The following is a 23,756-nucleotide window of genomic DNA, read 5'->3' on the forward strand; positions in this document are numbered from 1 at the left end:
CAACGTATAATACGAAACATATTCCAGACACTATCCGAGCGCTGCGCAGCTTCACTGGCAATTTGGAGCCAAACTAAACTCAACGCTTGTCAGACAAGACAACACTCAACAGAAAGACGATACATGTACTCTGTCTTCTGCAAACGCAATCATTGTTATTATATTTCGTCAAACGCAAGCATTATTATTATACCTCATCATATGAATAGAGACGAACGATTTACTGCAATTTTCATTTCTGATGGCAGCGAACAGCTGATTGTGAATAGTATTTTGAATAGCTTGTCATAATAAAGCAGAGTCATCAGAATCTTACTGCAAACTTCAAATTTCGAAAATTGATCAAGTCTGAAATATGCTCGTGCGGCAAGGATGAAATCTGTGCGTTGCGCGAATGTTCCGGCAGAGACAGCGGTCAAGCTGTGACTGCATACATTCAAAGAAATGTCTCGAAATCTTCGTCTATAGCGGTTCTTTGTATAATGGTGAACGCAAATAAGAAGCAGACCATAATAGCGCCTATACCAGTTGTTCTTAAACTTACTAGACCGCTACCCAAATCTGGCATATCGCAACCGAAGCCACACACACCAAAAATAATGCATTTTAATATCAATATGCTACCTCTTAGGAGCATATATGACATGGAGAATGCGCAGACAACGGTTGTACGTTACTCAGCTCTATGGAAAATATGTTTCACAAACGTGATTTCAAATTTGGGTGCATTTTGTTACTATGCGGCTCTCATTTGTACTGCTACTACTGTTCACACGTAAGGGACTATTCGGCGCCGGACTGGACATATCAATATCGAAGGTTTCGGCCAACCGGCGACGGTCTTTTTTATATCAAAGGTTCTTTAGATCTCTTTGACACCGCACTTTGCCCGCATAAACTACCGCTCCAAGACAGTGTAATCAGCATTTCCATCGTGCGTCATGGGACCAGCTATATTATGAGGCCTATAATGTAGTTGGCTAACGGAAATCGTTCAAATTAAAATCATTTTGAGTACCAGTGCTTCTTTACCAGTGTTACGTGGAACACCAGAAATTATTTGAATCAGTCTCAGGGGTTCCTCGAAGGTCAACATACACTCAACTCATACATACGATTTGTGATGGCACGCCCGTATTGACAATCATTGGTTGCGAGTAATTTGAACGATTCAAGTTTCGGTTTGTGACTGATGTTGTGGTGCGCTGTGCGCATTGGAGTACGCAGAGGAGACTGAGGTTCGAAATTAAAACCACGTCCTTCTGAAATACATATTATATATCTATATATATTGAGGTTGTCCAAAATTTGGAAATGTTACAAATGCTGCGATGTAATGTCTCATTCTATAGATAATTGATGAAAAAAACATGAATGAGCTTGCAAAAGGCCCACAGAAAAGCCGTTAAGATTTCGTGCAAAGCGGTTGAAAGCAGTAGACGGAGAGCGGGCGTGTCTGCGACCATAGAATAGCGTCGAGACTAGCAATCACAAAATCACTGCTCATGCTCATGGTTGGAATCGCGAGATAGAGTAGTGGTATATTTCACGGCTATAACGCCAATGGGTTTCGGGTTCGAGTCCGACTGAGGTCGGCTCCAGAACTCCTACCTACGTGTTGGAGGTTTAGCTAGGCTTCTTCCCGCCTTGTCAACCGCGTTGGCGGTGTCTAAAGCGGGCCGTGCTAGAAGTCAGCAGATATCGAATAAAAATGAATAATGTCGGCCTGGTGTAAATGACGATCGTTGTCGACAAACACCATGAATACCATAAAGCAAACAAACAAAGCATTTGTTGTAAATGCAACCCTTATTATATTGTTTTCGTCTTGCGTGAAAGTCATATTTTGATGGCTTTCTTCTTTTAAGACTCTGTTGAAGCACAGCTCATTTTGTGCCCCAGAGTAATATCTGATTAGGTCAGTGTTTTGTAACCGGTGTCCAACGGAACACCACGGGATCACTGGAGGTCAAGACACCCACGCAACCTATACATATCATTTGTGATGATACGCCCGTCTTGGCCGTCACCGGTGGCTGGTTATTAGGTGCACGTGAACATCAGTTATATTGGAACGCAGCCTTGTCTTTTTAAAGTTCGCGATGGAAAATGTTCGCTCGCAATGTATGTAGGTAGATCCGAACAAAACAAGCAATTTCATAACCATCTTCCTCGGGTTATTGGCAAACTTGGACTCATTCTTTGACGCATTAAATTTGTTAATACTTTCTGATTAGATCATTAGAATTTCAATTTAATCTCTCTGTGGGCCGCTCAAAATCTCATCGCGGGTCGGATCCGGTCATTTCATTTCATGTCAACGATGTTTGTAACATTTTTCCATGGAATTAATGTTCACATAGAATTATTTGCGCGTACTTTTAGATAGATCACCAATTCCCCGTTAAAATACTCCAATCACGCTTCCTCGGGTTATTTTCCACAAAATGTTTCGAACTAGGTATTTTATTTCGCAGCGAACAGCGTTTCAGAATCGAAGAAAGAGGCACTGTACCACTTTTAGCAGTGACAGCCCTTTGTACATTACAGATGCTTTGAAGCTTTTTGGTTAAAATGATTTCCTAAATATAATTTTTATTTGAGAGCTACATAATTAAACATTCAGAATATGTCTTCATCGTAACATAAAGGACGATACTGTTTAGTGTATGAACGTTATAGAACTTGGCTTCCTTTGTTTGGAATACATTCATGTTAAAGTTATTCTACCATATGGTATGAGCTCGTACCCGATGGTTGTTGTATGAACCTTGATTTGACTCCTAATATAGCATATACAATTATCATAGCTTATACTAGTCGAGTGGTCCTCTGGTGCGACTCAAGCGATTCAAGCTAGTTCCAATGGTGAAATCCCAATCAGAATAGACTGACCGGACTTCAAACTTTCCCAGAGCCTGGTAATTTTCGAAAGGGGGCGCTGCAGGGAAAAAGGTTAAGAATCACCGGACCTAAGGTACAATAAATACATCCTGCGTGTTGCTTTTACTAAAACCGCTGTACCTCATTTTGTATATAGTAATCCCGTATAACATTTGTATGACTGTAAATTATTTCAAATTAGTATAGGACTTTCGTAATAGTTGAGTATCCCTGCCGTAGAGAGACCCGTACAGAATCAGAACTTTATCAGTGCACAGTGTGCACACGTCAAGTATTACCCTAAAGGTTAGTTGTACGAAAAAAACGATGAAAATGTAAAAAATTTACATTTATCGTTACATTATAGAACTACGTGACACGGTGACATGAAAGACATCTGTAAAGTGCATCGTTGGTCGAATAAAAATGAGCAAGTAATACACAAAACAAAATTACAGAAACATAATAAAACCACAGCTATGTTTCTTCTATATTCTCCATCACCGACAAGTACAGCCTGTTTGCTCCAGCATCGAAATCATATGAATCAAAGGTAGATAGCGATATCTCAGTTCAGAATCAGAACTATATCAGTGCACACATCAAACATTCGTTAAACTGAGTTATACGAACAAACGATGACAATGTTGAACATATTCACATTTATTGTTACATGATAGAAATACATGTCACGGTGATATAAAAGCCATCTGCTGCGGGTATCGTTGGTCCACTAAAATTCACCAAGTAGTACAAAAAGCAAAATTCCAAAAACGAAATACATCCGCAGTTATCTTTCTTCTATATTTTCCATCACCGACAAGTACAGTCTGTTTGCTCCAGCATCGATAGTATATGAATCAAAGGTAGATGACGATATTTCTTTATCGGCAGCTTGGGGAGTGTCAGTGGATGATTGAGATATAGTTGCCAAGTGATTACTGATCGGGTAATACTCTTTACTCGCTGCGGCGTCCGTGGCAATATGTTGACTGGGAATGGAGTTTTCGGAATACACGTTCACACGAGTCGCATGGGCGGACAATGAGTTTGTCTCAGTAATGCCTGCGCTACTCTTTCGTTGATAGTGCAACACGGTGACTGCACTCAGCCGTCTCATGGTGAAAATAGCGCGATCTACCGCCGAGACGACTATTTTTATAGCTCGCAGAGATTTAGCAGCCATTCGAAATTGTTTCCCTCTCACGCTGTATATCAGACAATTCCACAAACTGTTACTTAGCAAAATGATGCCGAAGCAATATCCGAGGGAATAGTAGATTTTAACGGACAATAAATCTAAGTGTTCCGGCATAGGGAAAACAATGTTGTCGAATGCACCGGCCGCAACTACGATGACAAACGTTGGTAGCACGCACGCTACGAAAACACCCACCATTAATCCCAAGACCTTACTTAACCGTCTTTCCATATCATCGATATTTTTACCCTTTTTCGTTGAAAATTTTTTGAGTTTCTTACTAGCTTTAGCATGTTTTTTTGCCGAGCGGAAAATCATGATGTTTGTCACGCACATTAGGATCAAAGGAAGGCCAAACGCCACAGACAGCAAAATGCCAGCAGTATCGCCAACAGATGTTACTATGAGTCCGGCAGTAAGGTTATATCTTAAATTCTTTATCATAAATGGCATCGCAGAAATAAAGATAGCTACTATCCATATGACACAGCAAGCGATTTTTGAGTGTGTCTTGGCGTTGGATTTTTTGTGACTAAGCGGCCTGGAAATCGCCCATAATCTGTCGCAACTCGCTATCAATAGCGTGTACACCGAGGTTGTGAGAGTAAGGGTTGTGAAAAAGCCCAAAGCATCGATATGAGCATTAGGAATGGCCGACCTCGCATCCCCCATACCTCCACCAGCAAGTCTATATGTTATATTCGATGATGTCCACACTATTTCTCCCATTTTGCTCGGCACGCAAAATCTGAAATAGCCAAATACGATCGTGCTCGGTATGACAGTCAATCCACTCATCAAGTCGCTAGAAGCCACGTTGATTTTATATATTGCTTGGGTGTTTCGCAACTCTTCATTGGTCGTGTAAACTACCACCACGATAATGTTCGCCGTTATCACAGCAATGGATAGTACCGTCGTAACGAGTAAACATATTGCCAAACTCGCCTTGATCCTGAAAGGAACAGAGATTTTCAATAAAATTTTGTACAATGTAAGCCACGAACAATCACCATCGCGCTGGCAGCAAACGGTATACCAAATGCATGATCCACCGAATATGTAATTCTCGATAAATTGCGTTTATTATGTGTGATACGAGTCAGCGCACGAAACTATACCGGACCATGATCTGACATATTGACTTCGCCGACAGACACTCGCCATTTCATTTTGATGCCTAGTTTATCATATTTTATCGTCTGCTACTCTTCATTTAGTGTACAATGCGCGTCTCTAATTTACACATGCTATACAGGCCAAACTGAGCAAGGCAGTCATTTTTTAAGACAAAGCCGCGCATTTCCAGCTGGTCTCTGAAACGGAATAGCACAATTTATACAGATTTTCAGAAACGATTCATATTGTTTTCGCTTCACGTGAAAATCATATTTCAACGATATTTTTTTCTTTTAATATCAAACACTGTACTGTAACTGAAATAGTGCGTCCAAACGCGTAATACATAAATGATCAAAAATGCTGCAAGTGGTTACTTCAACTCTCCAGAATAGCCGACACCATATAATACCAATGGTACGGTTGACTCCTACCTTATCGAATAAGTACTCCACGGTGATATGGCTCTTTCCATAGCTGTGTCTATGTCGTAACCAACCCACGTGATATCGCCGAACAACGTGAACGGTGCGCACATTTCGTGAAATCTACCAACGCCTCCAGACGGTCGATCGAATAATGCGATTTGAACACATGGTTCGTTCAAGGTTTCAATACTCAAGTCACGCGGCATCAATGATGTAGCTAAGTTTTTCCACAGTTCTTCATCACGTGTCGTCTGTGCGTCATTCACATACCGAATATGTTTTGGTACATAATTGTGGAGAGCTTCAACGCAATTGTCGAACAGCCGGTTCCGGTCACAGAAGCTCTGGTACACCAGTTTGGTGAAGGGTGTGAAATCATAGACTGGATCTTCACACTCAGAATTATATTGATCGCATTTCCAATTCTTTAAGGTTGTAAGATAAGTCGTGAGGTAATACCCACCGGAGTACCACACACGAGCAAAATATTCGTAGTACATGCGGCAGCATATATTCCTGTTAGCGGATAAGTATGCCGAATAACTGTCACACTTCAACAGTGTAGGGTTTTTGAACTTCTGTGGTACTACGTTGGTAATATTCTTTGATTTGCTATTAGTCGACGCGTCACATTGCATCATGAGCATCATCAACAACCACACCAATAATTTGATGTTGTTGCAATGTGACATATTATATATTCGATTCATTGTGAGCAATAGGTCCGGTCACTTCGATTTCGAATTTGAAATGTAGAACGTTTCGGATGTTGTGCTGAAATATGAAGATAAAGTCGTCAACTGTACTCATTAAATAAAATAATCACTGTACCTTATCCGGGGAAAATTTCACGCATTACATATCACTCGGGCTGGCCACAATGATTCAGTACTCAAATCATGCATAGCGTGGCACGAAGGTTTGATGCAAGGAATTTCAACCAATAGATGTTATATTAACGTGAAAAATTGTAATATATGAAAAATGTCCTTAGTGCAGAACCTACTACGGTTCGTTTGTAAACGTGATCCTCTAAATTTCCGAGGTTCACACGCAGATCGCGAACGTTCACACCATCCCGCTAATTTTTATAGACCTTTTTGTAGGTATACAGAACTTCAATATACAATTGCATAGTATATTCATATACATATTATCATATATATCACAGACAGAATCATCTTGAATACCCAGGCTCAGTAAATCAGACCGCAAAAAATCTGCTAATCTGTTCAATAAAACATCGAAATGTACCCGTAAATGATGTAACGTATATAGCCTAACTTATATATACAGAATCGTTATAAATCCGTGACCGAATGAATAAATGGCTACTGTCATTTACTAAACGCTGTCATTGCCACATTATCCTCGTCAACTCATGTTCGTATATCGGACCGTTGTCAGCCTAAGTTTGCTAATCATCAAATCGCATGCCGTCTCGTAATAACATATGTCAGAAGCTCTCCTGCTTAACGATAGGGGAATATGCAAATGTATACGAAAACGTTACATGACATCAAGGTGAGTCACATGATTGAAGCAGCGAAGGTTTCTGTTAATAGTTATTGTCGTTATATTCGTTGTGGAGAAGTCAACCAACTTGGCCGTACGCTATCCATTTCAAGAATGATTAATACGAAAAGTATTGTTAATATGCACGGGTGCACCATATGTTAGCGTCACGAATTTGTTTTGAAAAATCGCGCGTCAACCAATCGGATCGTAACAGGATAAAATAAGCTGGACATGTCTACTGACACATGCGCCGGAAAATTAATCCATTGGACATATACCAAGAAATTCCTTGCACTCATGTCACCATTTGATAAAAGAAACAGTTAAATGCAGGGTGTTAAACATACGGCCCGTGGGCCGCATCCGGCCCACAGGACGATTTTATTCGGCCCGCGAAGCAATTCTGAGTAGATTTAAAGATTCTTATATTTTCCAACACATTAGTAACAAATCTTAGGTATTTTGCAGGAAATACTTCATATTCACAAGCCCCATAACCAACCGACTACGGTGATGTGGTTTCACTCTACCACTAGTAAGAAGTCGGTGCAATCGACATCCAATTTCAAGAAGGCATAAAGTGCACACCAAATTCAGAGTTTTATACAAATAAGGACCCAAAAGTCGTTATTCAGAGAAGCGAAAACGCCAATGCGGAATCGTTTTATGCAGTTTACATAGAAATTATGTTAGTTGCAAAAATATATCATTGAAATATCTATGGCCGCACTGCTGTGTCAATTTTGACCCAATAGATCCCCAGACACGAGGGCTACAATCAAGATTGAAACCAAATTCCAACGTCAGCGTTTCCAGTTGAATATCTCGTATTCCTCACAACGCTTATGCAGCGCTAACGCCGGATCACGACTAAATAACATGGAGCACAGAATATGCCAACTGATATCGTCGTTAACGACACTGTTTTAGCGCTTCGTAACTGTATTCAACCAGACAAATCATCGTCTTTTTCGTGAATAAAGGTGTCGCAACTTGATACTTAGAAAACCCTATGATCCGTGCATTATCTATATGTGCTTTTGAGGTTTTCAAGTGCAAGAGCACGAGGTAACATTTTGGAATCAGTTGACTTAGTGCGGCCCGCGAGCGATTTGAAGGCTTGAATCCGGCCCGCGACGCAATTTGAGTTTGACATCCCTGGTTAAATGCATTTCATCCAACGCTGCTGAATGACTTGCTGTGAAAGTATTGTATTTTCATGCTTAGCTATTCTTCAATAAAAATAAATAATGCGTTTAGCGGTGATATAGTGCATGTAGTGCAAATGCATATCAAACATTTGTGGATATGATCGCTCCGAGTTATACTTTTCGTTTAAAGCCCTGGAATTAAGACGGTGGAGCACGGGAAACGCACATGAATATATGTTCGTTCCATAGAAATCATAACATAACTCGCTATATTCACATGGGTATGATGTAGCCTATCAAGCGATTCGGTATCAAACGCTATACTGTCAACCCATCATTACACGAATATGTATTAGCTTATAATGCCATGGGTTCTGACTTGAACATGTTAAGGAACAGAAACGGACATGCCTTACACCCGTCCGTATATAGCTGTACAGTTATGGCTTAACCTTTTCATTGTTATGAATGTGTTACTGGTTTTTACATATTCAATTTGTTTGACGCAAATGCTACGGTTTTATGAATGTTTGGGTAAATAATTCAAGGTAGCGTGCATTTCTGTTGCTATCGCAACTCACAAGCATAGACCTATGAACTATATAGACTCTATCTCAATGTGGTGGTCCTTCACTGCGACCAACACATTGGAGAATAATGAGAGTCTTGCAGGTCACAAATGTGGTTACTGGATATACAATGCTTGGACTACTCAACACGATTTACTGTTAGTTAAGGTGTCAGCCCCCCCCCCTAAATAACATTTGTCTTGGAACCACGTGGGGTGATAAACCAAACTTCTGGAAGTCGCCTCCGTCACTCCGTCAGGTTCTACGTTTTCACCGCTACTTTTGAGCGAGATTTAATATGCTAATTTGTGAGTCAATTCTGACAGCATAATCGTGCATTGCGCGAAAATTTCTATAATTCATGATATAATCGGCCTATAATATTGGGAATTGCATATCCATTGCTATAAATTTTAATCAGATCACGTAATCAGATTTAGCTGTAGAGCTGTGAGAGGTGTTGTCTTGGAAGATATAGGGCCCGTAAACAATAATTAAACATATTCGCGCGGGCTCGTTGGTATAATGACTTCGTTGCATAATGTTATTTTGTGACCTCCTGTACACCTCCTATGTTTATTTCATATTTCATACGTAACAGTGGTGCTTATCGCCTATTAAGGTCATGTGCTCCACGACAATAGTATGGCAATGTTGTGAATCCTTAGTCCTTATGTTCGTAATCTTCTTGACGACTTCCATCACCAGTCTCTCTAGTTTTGCTGCACCCGGAACTTTATCTTTGTTGCCTATACTTTCATGGCTCGGCTCACTATCAATGCGAGCATTCTGAGACACTGCTATGGCAGTGGAGTTAGCGATGAGGAACCCAGAGAAAGATATTGGAATCGCCCAAGCGTACAAAACTAAAAGACGCGCACGATTTCAATTTGGTATTTCTTCACTGGCAAATAATTTATCTCTGTGGGATGGCATTTGTCTTTTGGGTTTCAGATTGTTAGGACAAGAACATTCGGCGTCATACATTTAGACGTCTATGGACGATTAAACATATATGTATAATATACTATATATATTAATAATTAGGGTTGTCCATAATTTGGAAAATCTTACGAATTCTCCGTGGTAATGTCTTATATCGAACAAAGGATACCTCGATAATCTTTAGCCCAAAAACATTGTGACATTTTTTTTTGAAGGTTTCGAGTACTTTTACTTCATTGCAGTAATGGTAACTGTTGCGAATCCTTCCTTTTCTGATTGAACTTAATTAACGCAATTGATTGGAATTATCAGGTTATGGGAAATGCTCCCAAGTTGATGTTCAGCTAGCCCAGGAGTGGTCAACCTTTTCCGCCAAAAGGCCACATGAGATTTACGAATCATTGCGCGGGCCACTTGAATGTTGATGACATAAGTCGCGCGATAGTAGCGAACAGAATTTAGTAACGTCGAAAACAACACTCAATATTACCATGCTTTAAAATTGATAACAATTATGTCATGAAAACTCTGTGTGCAAGTGTGCATTCATGTCTTGGTCGCACGAAGCGCGAAATACTTTCAAAGGTATGAATGAATTCGATCAATAAATATGTTACTTGCATATATTGGGGATCGCCTCTGTATACGACTGGGCTCATTTGGCAAGGACAGGATTATTCGGTGCTTAGATAAAGCAATATCGAAGGTTTCCGTGAGCATGCCTCTATCATTTTGTGCAAATGTTTCATCGCCGACGATCTCGCTGCGAGCGCACAAGTGAAGTCGCATGTTGGACGACACGTTATCCGCTAATTGCGAATGGTAGTTAGACTCAAGTCTGTAAATTACGCGTATTTCTAATCTTCAGTAGGAGCTCCAATACTAAATGCAAGAAATCGAGTGACGCTAAATCATGCCAAGTACCAAGAAAAATTATAAGTCAAATGAATCTGCTACGAAATATCCTACTTTATGGTCATATACGAAGATCTGCGATAAATTGGCTGGCCCCTGGTTACGCCAATGCGTCAGAACTGATATTTTGATCATCATCAAATTTAGCGTTCATGCTAATCAAATTTCGGTTGGCCTTGAAATTTACCTGATGTTGTATATGATTTCGAAAATTACCTCGCGGGCTACACAAAACCTTGTCGCGGGCCACGGGTTGGCCACCCCTGACCTAGCCCATTATAGTTCAGTAAGCAATAGTTTAAATACAAGCTACACGAGCTCATTACGTTCAACTTCATCTCTGTTCAGTGAACACAGATGAAGCCTTTTTCGGCTCACATCTCATAGTTCGTAGGCTACTCTGCGATATAGTTTGTGCGAAAAGTAGGACTGTAAAAACCAGCACATTTCATATTCAATGGTGATACCGGTATATAAAATACATAAAATGAATAAATAGGCTTACATAGTAACATGTTTCCATGGGTTATCGATACAAACGTATGTATCGCATAATATGACTGCACAGGTACAAAATCCGTTACGTCAACATTGTTTGATAGCGCAGGCACAGTAGAACAAGAGGGCTGCTTTCAAAGAGTCATCATCAGTTGGACGAATTTGAGGCTCAATCCAAGACTACTGAAAAGAAAATATTTGTTTCAAAAATTTGTGATACAAATGCACTATTCAGTATTCACGCAGATATCGGACTGGATACAATTGTTGTTTTTGGCAATAAATTGTGCGTGACAGAAGGGTGTCTTTCATAGAATAATCAAGTAATGGAATGGGAAGTTGTACGTGACGTTACCACCAATTTTACACTGGCACATGTAGTATACTTCCTGGATTGTTAGCAGCAAACATTCATAAAGATCTTCATCACGAAGGTAACCGAATGCAGCAGAATCAAATTCATTATCTAAGGATATACCAGTTTACTTACAAAACACCCCGATTCTTACCAGTATTCCATACAGAAAATGCATTTCAAAAAGGTGCCAATTTCAATACATACCACCTGCACAATAGAGTTTATTTCAGTTACCATATCATAAGGAACTCATGAATGTCAAATTTGGGGATTGGGCAAAACAATCACATCCCCTCGTAATCCATGGTTTGGCGAAAAGATTGTTTGGCTGTGTTATTACTAGGTCGATTTTTTGTTACTTCACGTGAGAAGATTTTAACCAAAAAAATCCAAATTTTGACATATTAAAAGAATTGCCTTAGTTATTACCTTATAACTTGGAATAAACAGTACAGTGTAAAATTTGTTGCTGTTGCAAAACCATAAAAACCGCTGGGCGACTGTCATACCGGTAATAAATTGCTGACATTGCAGTACTTGTCCACAATGGACCACAATATCGCCTACATAGTGCTATTTCAGTGTGGCAAGAGAGAACATCCCTTTATCTGTATATAAAAAAAGTTAGTTCGATAGTAGCTTTTCATTAATACCGTAGTACTGAACCTGGTCACAGCCTGGCATCTTATCAGATTCGAAGCTCGAGCATCCAGCAATACGATTGCCGATTTCTGCGATCCTCATCTATTCCAGAACCCGAAGCTCAGACGAATCATTTAATACAAAATATCTACAGAACATACTTTTGAATAAGGGATATCAGTAGCCTACCAAAACATCTAAAACAAACGACCATGCTGCAATGTCCAAACGAGTTCATTTGGTGACTATTCTCACATTGCATATATTCAATAACATTCAATAACTGTCATGGGGAATAGTAATATATCAAAAGGTCGCAGATTGCGTTGTGTGGGGTATAAGCTATCTAATAAGGTCAGTATGGCAACAATTGGCATTCTGTGACCCCCGTGACATATAGTTGGTTTCACGCTGGGTGTTGTTTGTTCTCTTTATTCATGTTATTATCGGTGGCGAGTAAGGTAGTGGTAAGCTCCAAAGCTGTAACACCAATGAATTCTTCGACGAATGGACATTTCTGTTCCACTGGTTCTTAACCAGGGTCCTTAGACCCGTTCGGGGTACGAAGCACCACATCTGGGGTTAAGAGATGCATTGTGGAATTAGGCCTATATGCTGTGGAATATTTTCTTGGCCAATTTATTCAACTGCAAAATAGTCTACTACTACAGAGGCTACTATAAATCTTATTAGAAGCACAAGGGGTACGATCAATAAAAAGGTTAGGAAGCAACGCTAATACTATGGATCAATAATGAATATATTTAAGTTGTTATTCATATGTTCCAATAATAATAATCGAAGGCAAAATCTAACGCTGGTTTAATCTGGCTTCGGCAATGACATAGTAACAGTAGCCAATACTTATCACGACTATATCAAAACCAGGATCAGGATACACCGCTCAAATGCTCTTATATCAGATCAATCTTCAGTACATTTTAAAATATTTTACATAAAATTGTGGCACTTCAAAGGTCCGCTAGCTGCAATATTATAACCCAACAGTTTGACGCTGTCATGATGCATCCTCTCGCATGATGTCTATATAACTCATTATTTTAACAAATTATGCCCGGCACAAAAACAATTTTATTCAAATATTTGAAAATGTGATTTTTTTCGTGTCAAGCGTGAATATTACAATAGTAAATTACATTTCCACGGTGTTTGTGAAATGCATGTCTGCTAGGTCCCATCAAGTAAGGCCTACTTGGAAATTATACATTGAATATCCCTATTTTTGAAGCTGCGGCCAGCGGCGTCATCAAAAACTAGGAAATTGGCCCGCGAACACATTTGAGTTTGAAACCTCAGGTGTAAAACATCATCATGAATGCTTTCGCTCTATCATACTGCAAAAATTTTGCATTACAAAGGTGAAGCGATGTTCAGCTCACGCCTCTTAACGAGGCCCTCGTTGTCGCAACTATTTAGTTTTGGTTTTATTGTACCAGAAGATGACAAGACGTAGCAATCTGTACTCAAAACACCCAGTCAAACGTTCCGAATTAGAACGAGAAAGCAGCCGGCTTCTTTTGGTAATAAATTGAATATGCCGAGTTATATGGCGACCCAAGAAAACGTTTAGGTGGCCACTGGTTTAGACAATTCAGCCCATAGACGTCGTGGAAACACACCCCCAAACTATAAGCTACTTTGCCTTATGAGTCAAATTGTGATGGCAACTGGGCGAAAGAGCGCCTGGATCAAGAAGTCGGCATTTATTCACGCACTTATACTAGTAGTATCCTTAGTCATTTTGCGTTAATCGGGAAGATTTCTCTCTCCCTTTGGAAAATGCCCACTGCTAAGAGTACACGACTCCCCGATCAAATCTACCAGCTGAAACTATACTTACTTGAGTGCTTGTCAGATATTGGCTTTCTGCTTATACCAATGGTTTGAGTCCGACCGAGATCGATTCCAGTATTCCTGCGTAAGTGTTGAAGGTTTATCTAGGTTCCTACTCACCACGTGATCCGCGTAAGCGGTGTCTTATAAAAATCCTAGAAGTGTGCACCAGTGCTACAAGTCGGTAAATACGGAATAAAAAATAGAGAGTATCGGCCTGGTGTAAGATGACCAATGTAGTCGCAACACCATGAATATCAAACAAACAAACAAACACCTAAATTAGAAATATTTTTGTCAAGATAACCTTGAATTTCAAAAACATAAATACATCTCGTTATGGCCCAATTCATAACTTGTGATCACCAGTCACTATAATGGTTGCATATGTAGTATTGCAGAGCCTGGGGATAACTTGACTCCGACTGTTAAAAAACAACAACATCTAATCATATCATTGCTAGATTCCACTCGATTAAAGATCTAATGAAATTACTGATGGATTGTCCCCGAGTTTTCTTCGTGTGAATACAACAAATAAGCTCTAACAATGTAGTTTATACGGACTAACGTACTCGGCAGGCTACTCAACGCTCAGCGTTGGGGGAAAGAACATCCAGCGTCTTATTTTCTCGGTTGCTCTTCATTGCGACGTGGTGACTAAAGTATTATTGATTATTAGAATCTTTTATTATAAATCTATTATTAATCTATAATCTATCGCCAATGAAAAAACCGTCCAGGTTGACCCAGCAATAATTTTTGACTCGAAACTCGGATGGGCGGTGGTCGTGCATCCGTTATCAAATTACTTTCGAGGCGATGCAGTTGGCCGCCTACAATCCCTTGTGGTATTGGATTTTGGGGAAGTCCTTGATTTCAGATGTTTATTGCGTCACCATTGCGTACAAAAGTAATAGTAATGGGTATATATCTAAACATAATATAATTAGCATGTATTGGGGCCGTCAACATGCAATTTGAATTAACGAATTGACTCTAAAAGTTGTGAGGGATACGTATTTAATTTGGAAATGTTCCTAGCCCTGTACGCGATACAGTGCGACTTGATTTTTCGATTATAATGTAGTGTCCTTGCAATCCGAGCCCCAAAGTATACAGATCCGAACCACAGTGGAATATGATATGCCCCATAAAGAAATTCCAATTTGGAATCGTGGACGTCTCATAAAATATTTTGCACGTACAGTTGGGCGATACTAATAGTTCAGGGGTGACCAACCTTTTCGCTATTCACGGCCGCATTTCAACTACTCATGTAGTCTACGGCCGCATTCCAGCGCATAGTTGTAATGAACTAGATATGTTAAACTGTCCATGTCCAGTCCATTCCCGGCGAACACCGGACTAATCTATTTCTTGACCTCGTCTTACATACGCACCGAAATCGATAGTGGTCATGGCATGGGCTTGGTTATGGTCGCGCGAAGCGCGAAATCATTTCCAGACTCACTAATAAATGTCTTCGTCATTCATATTAGTAGTTTGACATATTACTATCGTTCATTTATCCTTTCTCAGCCCATGTGATCAGATTCACCGTCAGTGTTGATGGAGGGGGGATTTCGGAAATTTAGGGAAAGATATAAATGATGATGCATCTTCCGGTGGGCCAATTATTATGAGTCACTTTGTTGCATGCTGTTATTTCTGGACCTACCATCAGGATTGTTGGTATAGTGAGGATCCTAGTTGCCATTTCGATATGCGCCGCATCATTTTCATCAGCTGTTCGCATCTGTAGTGCAGGGCTCAGGTTGCAAAGGGCGTTACACTATTGAAATCGAAAAATAAAGCGATATTGAATCGCTCGCAGCGCGAAGAAAATTTCAAGATTAATTGAAATCTCTCAAGAACTCGGGAGTCAATTCGTAAATTTAAATTGCATGTCAACGGCTGTTTTGACGTATCATGTTTTAGATAATCAGTTTGGATGTTTTAGTGGTTCAGTTTATTTCAACTGTCCTTTATTTGCATTCCGTTATTCTCCTCGACAACTCTATAGCAGACGGAAGCCGACACCTGACAAAGCGCCACTCATTCATTTCAGTGCCGCGTCGGAACAATTCGCAAGACGCCCAGTAAAGCCGATATCTTCGAGACGCTCTTCGATTCAGGCGCCGCATATGGTATTAGTCTATATTCAAGGCTCTGCTGTCCTTTACGAAGATCGATTGACTCTGCTTTGCACTGAATCTGCTACATTTATATAGTTGTTACATTCAATAGAACGATGTCGTTTGTGAAGTCTCCATCGGATTCCCGCAAGTCTTCAATCCTAGCATCGACTGGGAAGTCATTAGCTAAGATGACGGTCGACGATTTACGATCCGTATAACAAGAACTTGGTGAAGCTTCAAGTGGAAGCAAAGCTGTATTAAAAAGAATCCGTGATTCCGACAAACCCCCACAAAAGAATGAACCAACGTCCTCTTCATTGAGCACCACCGAGAGTCCATCTGAACTGGTTGCGCTTTTTCAGATGATGAAGCAATGGCGAGATTTCGACAGAGGTGGTCAAAGTAGTCACCGTCGCTACTCAAGTAGAAGTAGAAGTAACGACAGAATTTCTACTCAAGTAGAAGTAAAAGTGGTGGTTCACAAGTAAGTATGTAAGTAGGTATTCTACGCCTATTTTTGCCTACAAAACTGAAAACTGTCAAGTAGAAGTAGAAGTAGTCTAAAATCATACCTACTTAAAAAGTAGTGTGAGTAGGCAAAATCTACTTCAAGTACTTCAAAAAGTAGAAGTACTTCGTTACTGACCAACTCTGGATTTCGATCGTCAGCAGCAGCAATTAGATCGTGAAGCTGATCGCTAGCAGCAGCAATTAGATCGTGAAGCTGATCGCTAGCAGCAGCAATTAGATCGTGAAGGTGCCGACCGCAGGTTTGAACTGCAGCTAGAAGAGCCCAAACGGAAGCAGGCCCAAGATCGTGAAGAATCCGAAAGACTATTCACGATGAAGCTGGAAGAAACTCGCCAGAAGTCGTTAGAAGACCGACGCGACTTGGGCAAATTCGAATTCCTAAAAGACGCTGTCAAGAAGTCCGACAACCATCCATCCGCACCCAGAGACCCAGTCAATAAAAGTGTGTACATTTAATGCTGAACTAGGCGAAGAAAGTACAGGAGAGAAGAGAACCATTTTGACACTACAGCGAGGCGGCCACTCTGATGTACAAAAACTGATCGCTCTCGATTTCAGAATATTGATTGTTCTCCTTTCCATCGGTCGACCAGAGAGATTGCTGTCAGCATAGCAGAGATGAGCGGAGTTGAAATTTCTATGTCCTAATCCAATCCAAATCCGAACCTTCAAATCCAAATCCAAATCCTAATCCATAACTTTTTCATAATCATGTCCATGTCCAATCCTAATCCGATTCCAACCGGAAATTCAGAAAAAATACTAATTTATGCAATGGTGGGATTCGAAAATTTTCTTTCACAACCAACAATTCACTTGATTCAAGATAACTTAGTAACCATAATTACATTAATAACTGATCTGAATAAAGTTTGTCGCCCTTCGCCACACGACATTTCAATCTCCCAGAAAATCGGTGAATCCAATCCAAATCCTAATCCGTTCTGAAAAAAATGTCTAATCCAAATCCAATCCAAATCCGACAAAATTCCACAAATCCTGTTTTTTCAAAACCTAATCCTAATCCATGCTCATCTCTGGTGTGGACACTCGAAAAATCACGTAACCGTCACGCCCTGATACCTTTTATGACTTTGTTATTGTCGATGCGTCTGCAGCACTAATTAAAGGCAGAGTCGCTTTTGGTCTTTGTTGATTTTGACTGTGTTTCAAATCGAGTTGGGTGACAGGATTTAGTGTGGTATATTTTGATGCTGTCATCTAGCACTGTACCAAGTTTCAAGGCTGTGACTCAATGATTAGCGTAGTATTTCACTGTCTAAGTCGAGTATCTTGTAGATGAGCGCGCACCGATATATTGCCGACTTTGATAACGGAATTAGCATGCTAATCATTGAGTGAAAATCCTGAAACTTACGGCGAAGTTAGATAACACAACCAAGATATACCATACCGAATTTCGTCATCCATCTCGGTATGGAACACTTTCAAAATTTACATATACCAATATCACATTTTGCGAAAATTCCTTTATGCGGTAGGCTCAAAGCCAAATCAGCGCGACGCAGACACTGGATACTCTACTTTGATAACATAGTTACTACTGTAATTATCAAGTCACAGCCTTGAAACTTGGTACAGAGTTAGATTCCGTCATCAAGGTATATAATACGAAATTTTGTTATCCATTTTATGTTGTGATTGTCAGGTTTCCATGAAAATGTAATTAAGATCGTAATTGAGCAAAATTTTGATCAAATTACAATTACAATTACACAAAATAGAAATTATTCAATTACAACTACAATTACAATTACAATTACATGAAAAATGTAATTAATTACATTCAGCTCAATTACTAATTACAATTGATCCAACTCTGCATGGGATATGATCAACCCATCTATTTTATCTGTCTGCTACGTATGTGACTGAATTTACAATCATGGATGTTCGTTACAACGGTTGACTGCAGTGGGTACTGCTAAGTATTCTGGTAGTTTGCAGGTGCCGTATTCCAAAAAACTTACAGCCACTGTGCTAGTGTGCCGCGAACTATTTGTCATTTCCAAAGGGTGTCGCGAGGTCAAAAAGGTTGAGAACCACTGCTCTAGACCTTCCGCATAGCGCCATTTGCAGCTTCTGACAGTCCATGCGAACGACTTACGATCGTTTTCACAACTACTTACTTACTTGAGTAGATTTGAAGTCAGTGAATTCTACTTCTACTTCAAGTAGTTTTAGGTTGCTTATGAAAGAAGTACTTCTACTCGTACTTGAATAGATATTTCCACCGCTACTGCTACTTTTACTTGAGTAGCTTTCTTGACTACTTTGACCACCTCTGGAAATCATTCACAATTGGCCTCTGAATGAAGTTAACGTGCCACACAGTGAATAGGCTGCTGATTGTAGCTCCGCGTTGCTTGGTCTTGTTCTTCCCGCCGAGGCACAGACTTGTTTGATAAACCAGATTTCGTCTGCGTTTCAATTCAAGAGCAGGAATAGTTGTATTAAACTTGTCCTGGAAAGAAGATCTCCCTGTGTCTCTACTAAAATCAATATGTCGCTTTATGCATTTTATATGGATGTCTGTCTGCATGTGAGCGGTATCTTGTATGCATGCTCGTGGTGGATTTTATTATAACTAATACTATAATGCAATATATTGTCATATTGTGATGTATTACAACATAAGGATCAGTATGTTGCCTATTCCAGAAAGCAACAATGATTAAGGTAGAAATAGGGGCAATAGCGGTTGTAAGTTGCAGTAGTGAGAGGGTCAATGGACGGCAACAACGGGGTAATGAGTCTGCGGCAGAAGTGCGAAAACTGTTTCTTTTGAAGCATCATTTTGACATCGTATGCGCATGATGCGCCGGGTGATCGCATCCCATTTTGTTGGCTGGGTAGTGCACAGTGCACACTCTTCGTGGATGATTCAGCGATGCTACTGTCTACTTATTGCCACAACCCAAAAGTATTGTTAATTAATATTTGCCTATCCGACTGACTACAATAAAATACGCAAGGCGTCCATACACACCTGTAATCCTCATACCTTTGATGTCATAATACGGGTGAATTTGACCAAAGCATACAGGTTGTCAGCGATAATCTTCTTTAGCTTCTTCGGATCCTGGATATCTAATGGGTGGTATTTTGGAGCTTCCAAGCCCTGCTCCATTTCATTCAAATTCTCCAGGAGGCGAAAGTCTCGGATCAGCCGCATCCTAAATCTGTGATCACATTTATAAACGCCTGGGGCTGTTTTACAGTGAAACCTGTTGCACAAACACGGCCGTGGAATATTTATAACTAATTGAATTATGTGATGCTTTGCTCGATCGCTCAAAGCAGACGAGATGTACTTTGATCAGGATGGTTATATGATACTTGAATAGAGAAATCTGTTGTTATAGGAACCCTGGATTTCGGCATTCTAAAATCCTTTTTATTTCGGCAATGTTCAGTGTGTCGTTACCGATCGCATCATGAACGAGCTATAGACTGAGTTTGCAGATGACCAGGCTTACAACATTTCCATGAAATACAGCAACGCAACAGCTTAGCATTCATATCATCATTACTGGATTGAAGTTGGTTAACTGTACTTAATGACAATGCTGCGCAATTGCCTACGTGTAGGATTTGTCTGAATACGTAAAATAAGCGCCAACAATGTAATTCAGACAAGTGGTTCACAACCTTTATTGGTACCGTAGTACGTACGGAGTCGAATGAGGTTTTATAGCGATGTTTTTAAAGCATGTGCCTACGAATAGTAACCCCAACAAGAAATAACACAAAACAATTTAATATGTCCATGACTTGATGTTGTAATCACTTATTCAAATGCATGCACATTAGGGTTGTCCATAATTTGGAAAATCTCAAAAAAGATGCGTATCCATGGCTCATTCTGTAGACTATTGATAAAAAACGTCAATGAACCTGCAATAAGCTCATAGGAAAGTCGTTAACATTTGTCTAAATGTGTTTGAAAGTAGCTGCCGTAGAGTGGGCGTGTTAGCGACCATAGAACGGCGAGAAGACTAGTAATCACGAAATCACGTCTCTTGATTGGTTAATCAGCTATGCTTGAATAATCACGACCACAGCGGATTGCTGATTATGTGCTTCTACTAGTTCAAGAAGTTCGCTAACGGCAATGATTCTGTAAGCGCATTGTACGTTGGTGAGTTAATAATAAAATGAGACATCTGGTCATTGAATGTTTTAGTGTTAAAACTAGGTACCGATTGGTTTAGAGCAACAATAGCCTCTTGCATGCATGACGGAAGTGAAACAGCGAATGATTGTGAACGTATAGAACTAAGTATGGATCCCAGAAATACCTATCTGATATGCTTGAGATTACGCCAAGTGGTCCTGCTCTTCTGGGTGCAGGTAAGGCATATTAGACATCGCCAAACTGGTGCAGCACACCATGTGAGATGAATTCTGGACAAAATCCTGTATGCTCAGAAGATATGTGGCTCGACCAGGTAGCTTACATTGAATTTCTGAAGAAGAATGTAACTACCACACCGCTTCAATACATCCTTTTTATCTCCATGTCTGGTTTAATTCAAGCATTAGTCGTGATGCAGCCGGTATTGATCTAAGATTCATTAAGGACATGCTAAGCAATGCAAGCAAACTGTCTTTTTGCTGGTCCCACCAGCATAGTCTGTGCTCATCTTTAGACCTCTTTGCACGGCATCATTGAGGACTTTGACAGCACTTGCGGGTATGATTCATTATGCTGCAATAATCTGACAAGTGCCAAGCATAAATGACAGATTTCATCCAGCCCTTACAGCATTCAAGACTTCAATTATATACCACGACAACAGCCTAATAAGATCAGACAAAGTAGTGGCAATCTCAAGCTTTATATTTGTATTCAATGATGGTACATCCCCTCTGAAACTAGAAATTCGTTTGCCACTTGCATAAGCGTCTTTGCAATATTTTTCTGCTTGCTTTTGTGCTTTCCATCAATGAAATCAAGGCATACAGGCTACAACGGTTACCTTCACAATAAGCCATCCAGTCATGTATTTAAAGATATTGTGAAGCAGCTGTTCTTTGTTCATCATGTATTTCGTAACTCAACATGTTTTGAATTAATCATTATTTGCGGACCAAACCACAATGCGCTTACAGAATCACCGCCGTTAGCCGACTCCTTGACCAGCTGATCAACAAGCCGCCAACGTCGTGATCATTGAAGCATAACAGATTAGCCAATCAAACGCCGTGATTTCGTGATTACCAGTTTGCTTGCCGTTCTATGGTCGCTGACACGCCCACTCTACGGCAGCTACTTTCAAACGCATTTAGACAAATGTTAACGACTTTCCCGTGAGCTTATTGCAGGTTCATTGACGTTTTTAATCAATAATCTATAGAATGAGACATGGATACGCATAAATTTTGAGATTTTCCAAATTATGGACAACCCTAATGCACATTCGCACGTGGCCTCCTTCAGATTTTACATCGTTTATTTTAGCATTGACTGACGCAGATTGGCGAGTGCTATCCATTGAAGCATACAGCACATATGAATCATTACCACAACGTAACGTTATCTCTTTGTGTGATAGTTCTTTAGTCTTCATACATACATATGCTAATGCGGCGGAGAATATATACGCGGAGTGTACTGTTGGATTTCTTGTGATTTCTACGAGACTATTAGCCATTATTTCCACGTGGCAAAATGGTATGGGTAGGCTTATGTGTATGGGCATAGTGAGTCATCAGTAGAACTGAAGAAATATCCCGTTATGTGGCGCTAGCATTCTATAAAGTCTGCAGAAACTTCTTCACGGTTTTCAAAAGTGCGCTTGAGCGGCTTATACCTAACCAATATCCATTATTTTAGCAACGATATACAGGAATTGACAAGAAATATTCATAGAAGTAAACTACAACTGTGGGATTTTCAGGGGTCAATGATATTCTCAAGAAACGAAGTCCGGTAATCACCGCTCAGCGTTGGGGGATAGAACATCCACCGTCTTATGTTCTTGGTTGCTTTTCATTGTGATATGTTTCCAAGAGTATTATTTCAACCCATCGGCAACCAATATCCAACAAGGTTTACTCCAGAATAATTATAGCCTTCCACTTGAAACTATAATGAACATGCAAACGATATCAAGTTATTGTCGAGACGGCGATGCTCACCGCACATGGTAGCCCGTCGAAAATCACGTGCTGCAATGAATTTGAGAGACAACTTCGATATCAGCTGTTTATTACGTAAAATATAATGTCAAATAAATCGGCGAATGGTCAAGTAGGGCAAGTTTTTGCAACTTTCTTTACAAGTTCCTGCAGCTTCCTGAATTTATCATTCCTTACAACATTACAAAGCAGTTGTGGTACAATGCTATACCGTCCATTTGTTTTCAGTGCCGCGCCCCGCAATCGTCCATTTCATGTCCTGCGCCCACTTTGGAAATCACCGTATTAGAACAACAGTTCTATATATCCCTGAGTTCTCATTGCAAATTAACATTCGGCAAAATCTGTCATATCACGAACTTTTTTTGTCGCGCTAGGCGCGAAATATGTGTCGACGATGTTTGTAACATGTTTTCATGTGTTCAGTGGTTTATTATAATTCACATTGAATTGATTGCGCGTACAATTAGATCGCCAACTCCCCGTTAAAATACTTCCATCCCTCTTCCTCGGGTTATTTCCCACAAAATTTTCGAACTAGGTATTTTATCACGCAGCGAACAGCGTGTCTAAATCGATGAAAGAGACACTGTAGTACTTTTAAGACTGAGAGCCCTTTGTACATTAAAGATGCTTTGAAGCTTTTTGGTGAAAAGGATTTCCTAAATATAATTTTTATTTGAGAACTTTGAGAATTTGAACATTCAGAATATTACTCTATCGTAACATAGGGGATGATACAGTTTAGTGCAGTGCTTTTCAACCTGTGTGACGGTTCGCACTGGTGCGAATGAAAAAAATTGCGGTGCGAATGACGAAGGTGGTGCGAATAGTGCGA

General features: G+C 40.0%; 2 protein-coding genes across 2 annotated transcripts in view; both read right to left on the minus strand.

Moving 5' to 3' along the window:
- The window catches only part of LOC145442928 (uncharacterized), a 188,668-nt gene that overhangs the window by 60,358 nt on the left and 104,554 nt on the right, over positions 1–23,756 (minus strand). The window lies entirely within an intron of this gene.
- On the minus strand, positions 3,484–6,465 carry LOC145442774 (uncharacterized). Its single transcript, XM_080320761.1, has 2 exons — positions 5,638–6,465; positions 3,484–5,039 (listed from the first exon to the last, which is right to left on the minus strand). Exons 1-2 carry the CDS (start codon positions 6,339–6,341, stop codon positions 3,674–3,676), a joined length of 2,070 nt encoding a protein of 689 aa, XP_080176887.1. The 5' UTR covers positions 6,342–6,465; the 3' UTR covers positions 3,484–3,673.

This window comes from Botryllus schlosseri, chromosome 1, assembly GCF_051294905.1.
Source record: "Botryllus schlosseri isolate E-star chromosome 1, Bs_hap1, whole genome shotgun sequence".
NCBI lineage: Eukaryota > Metazoa > Chordata > Ascidiacea > Stolidobranchia > Styelidae > Botryllus > Botryllus schlosseri.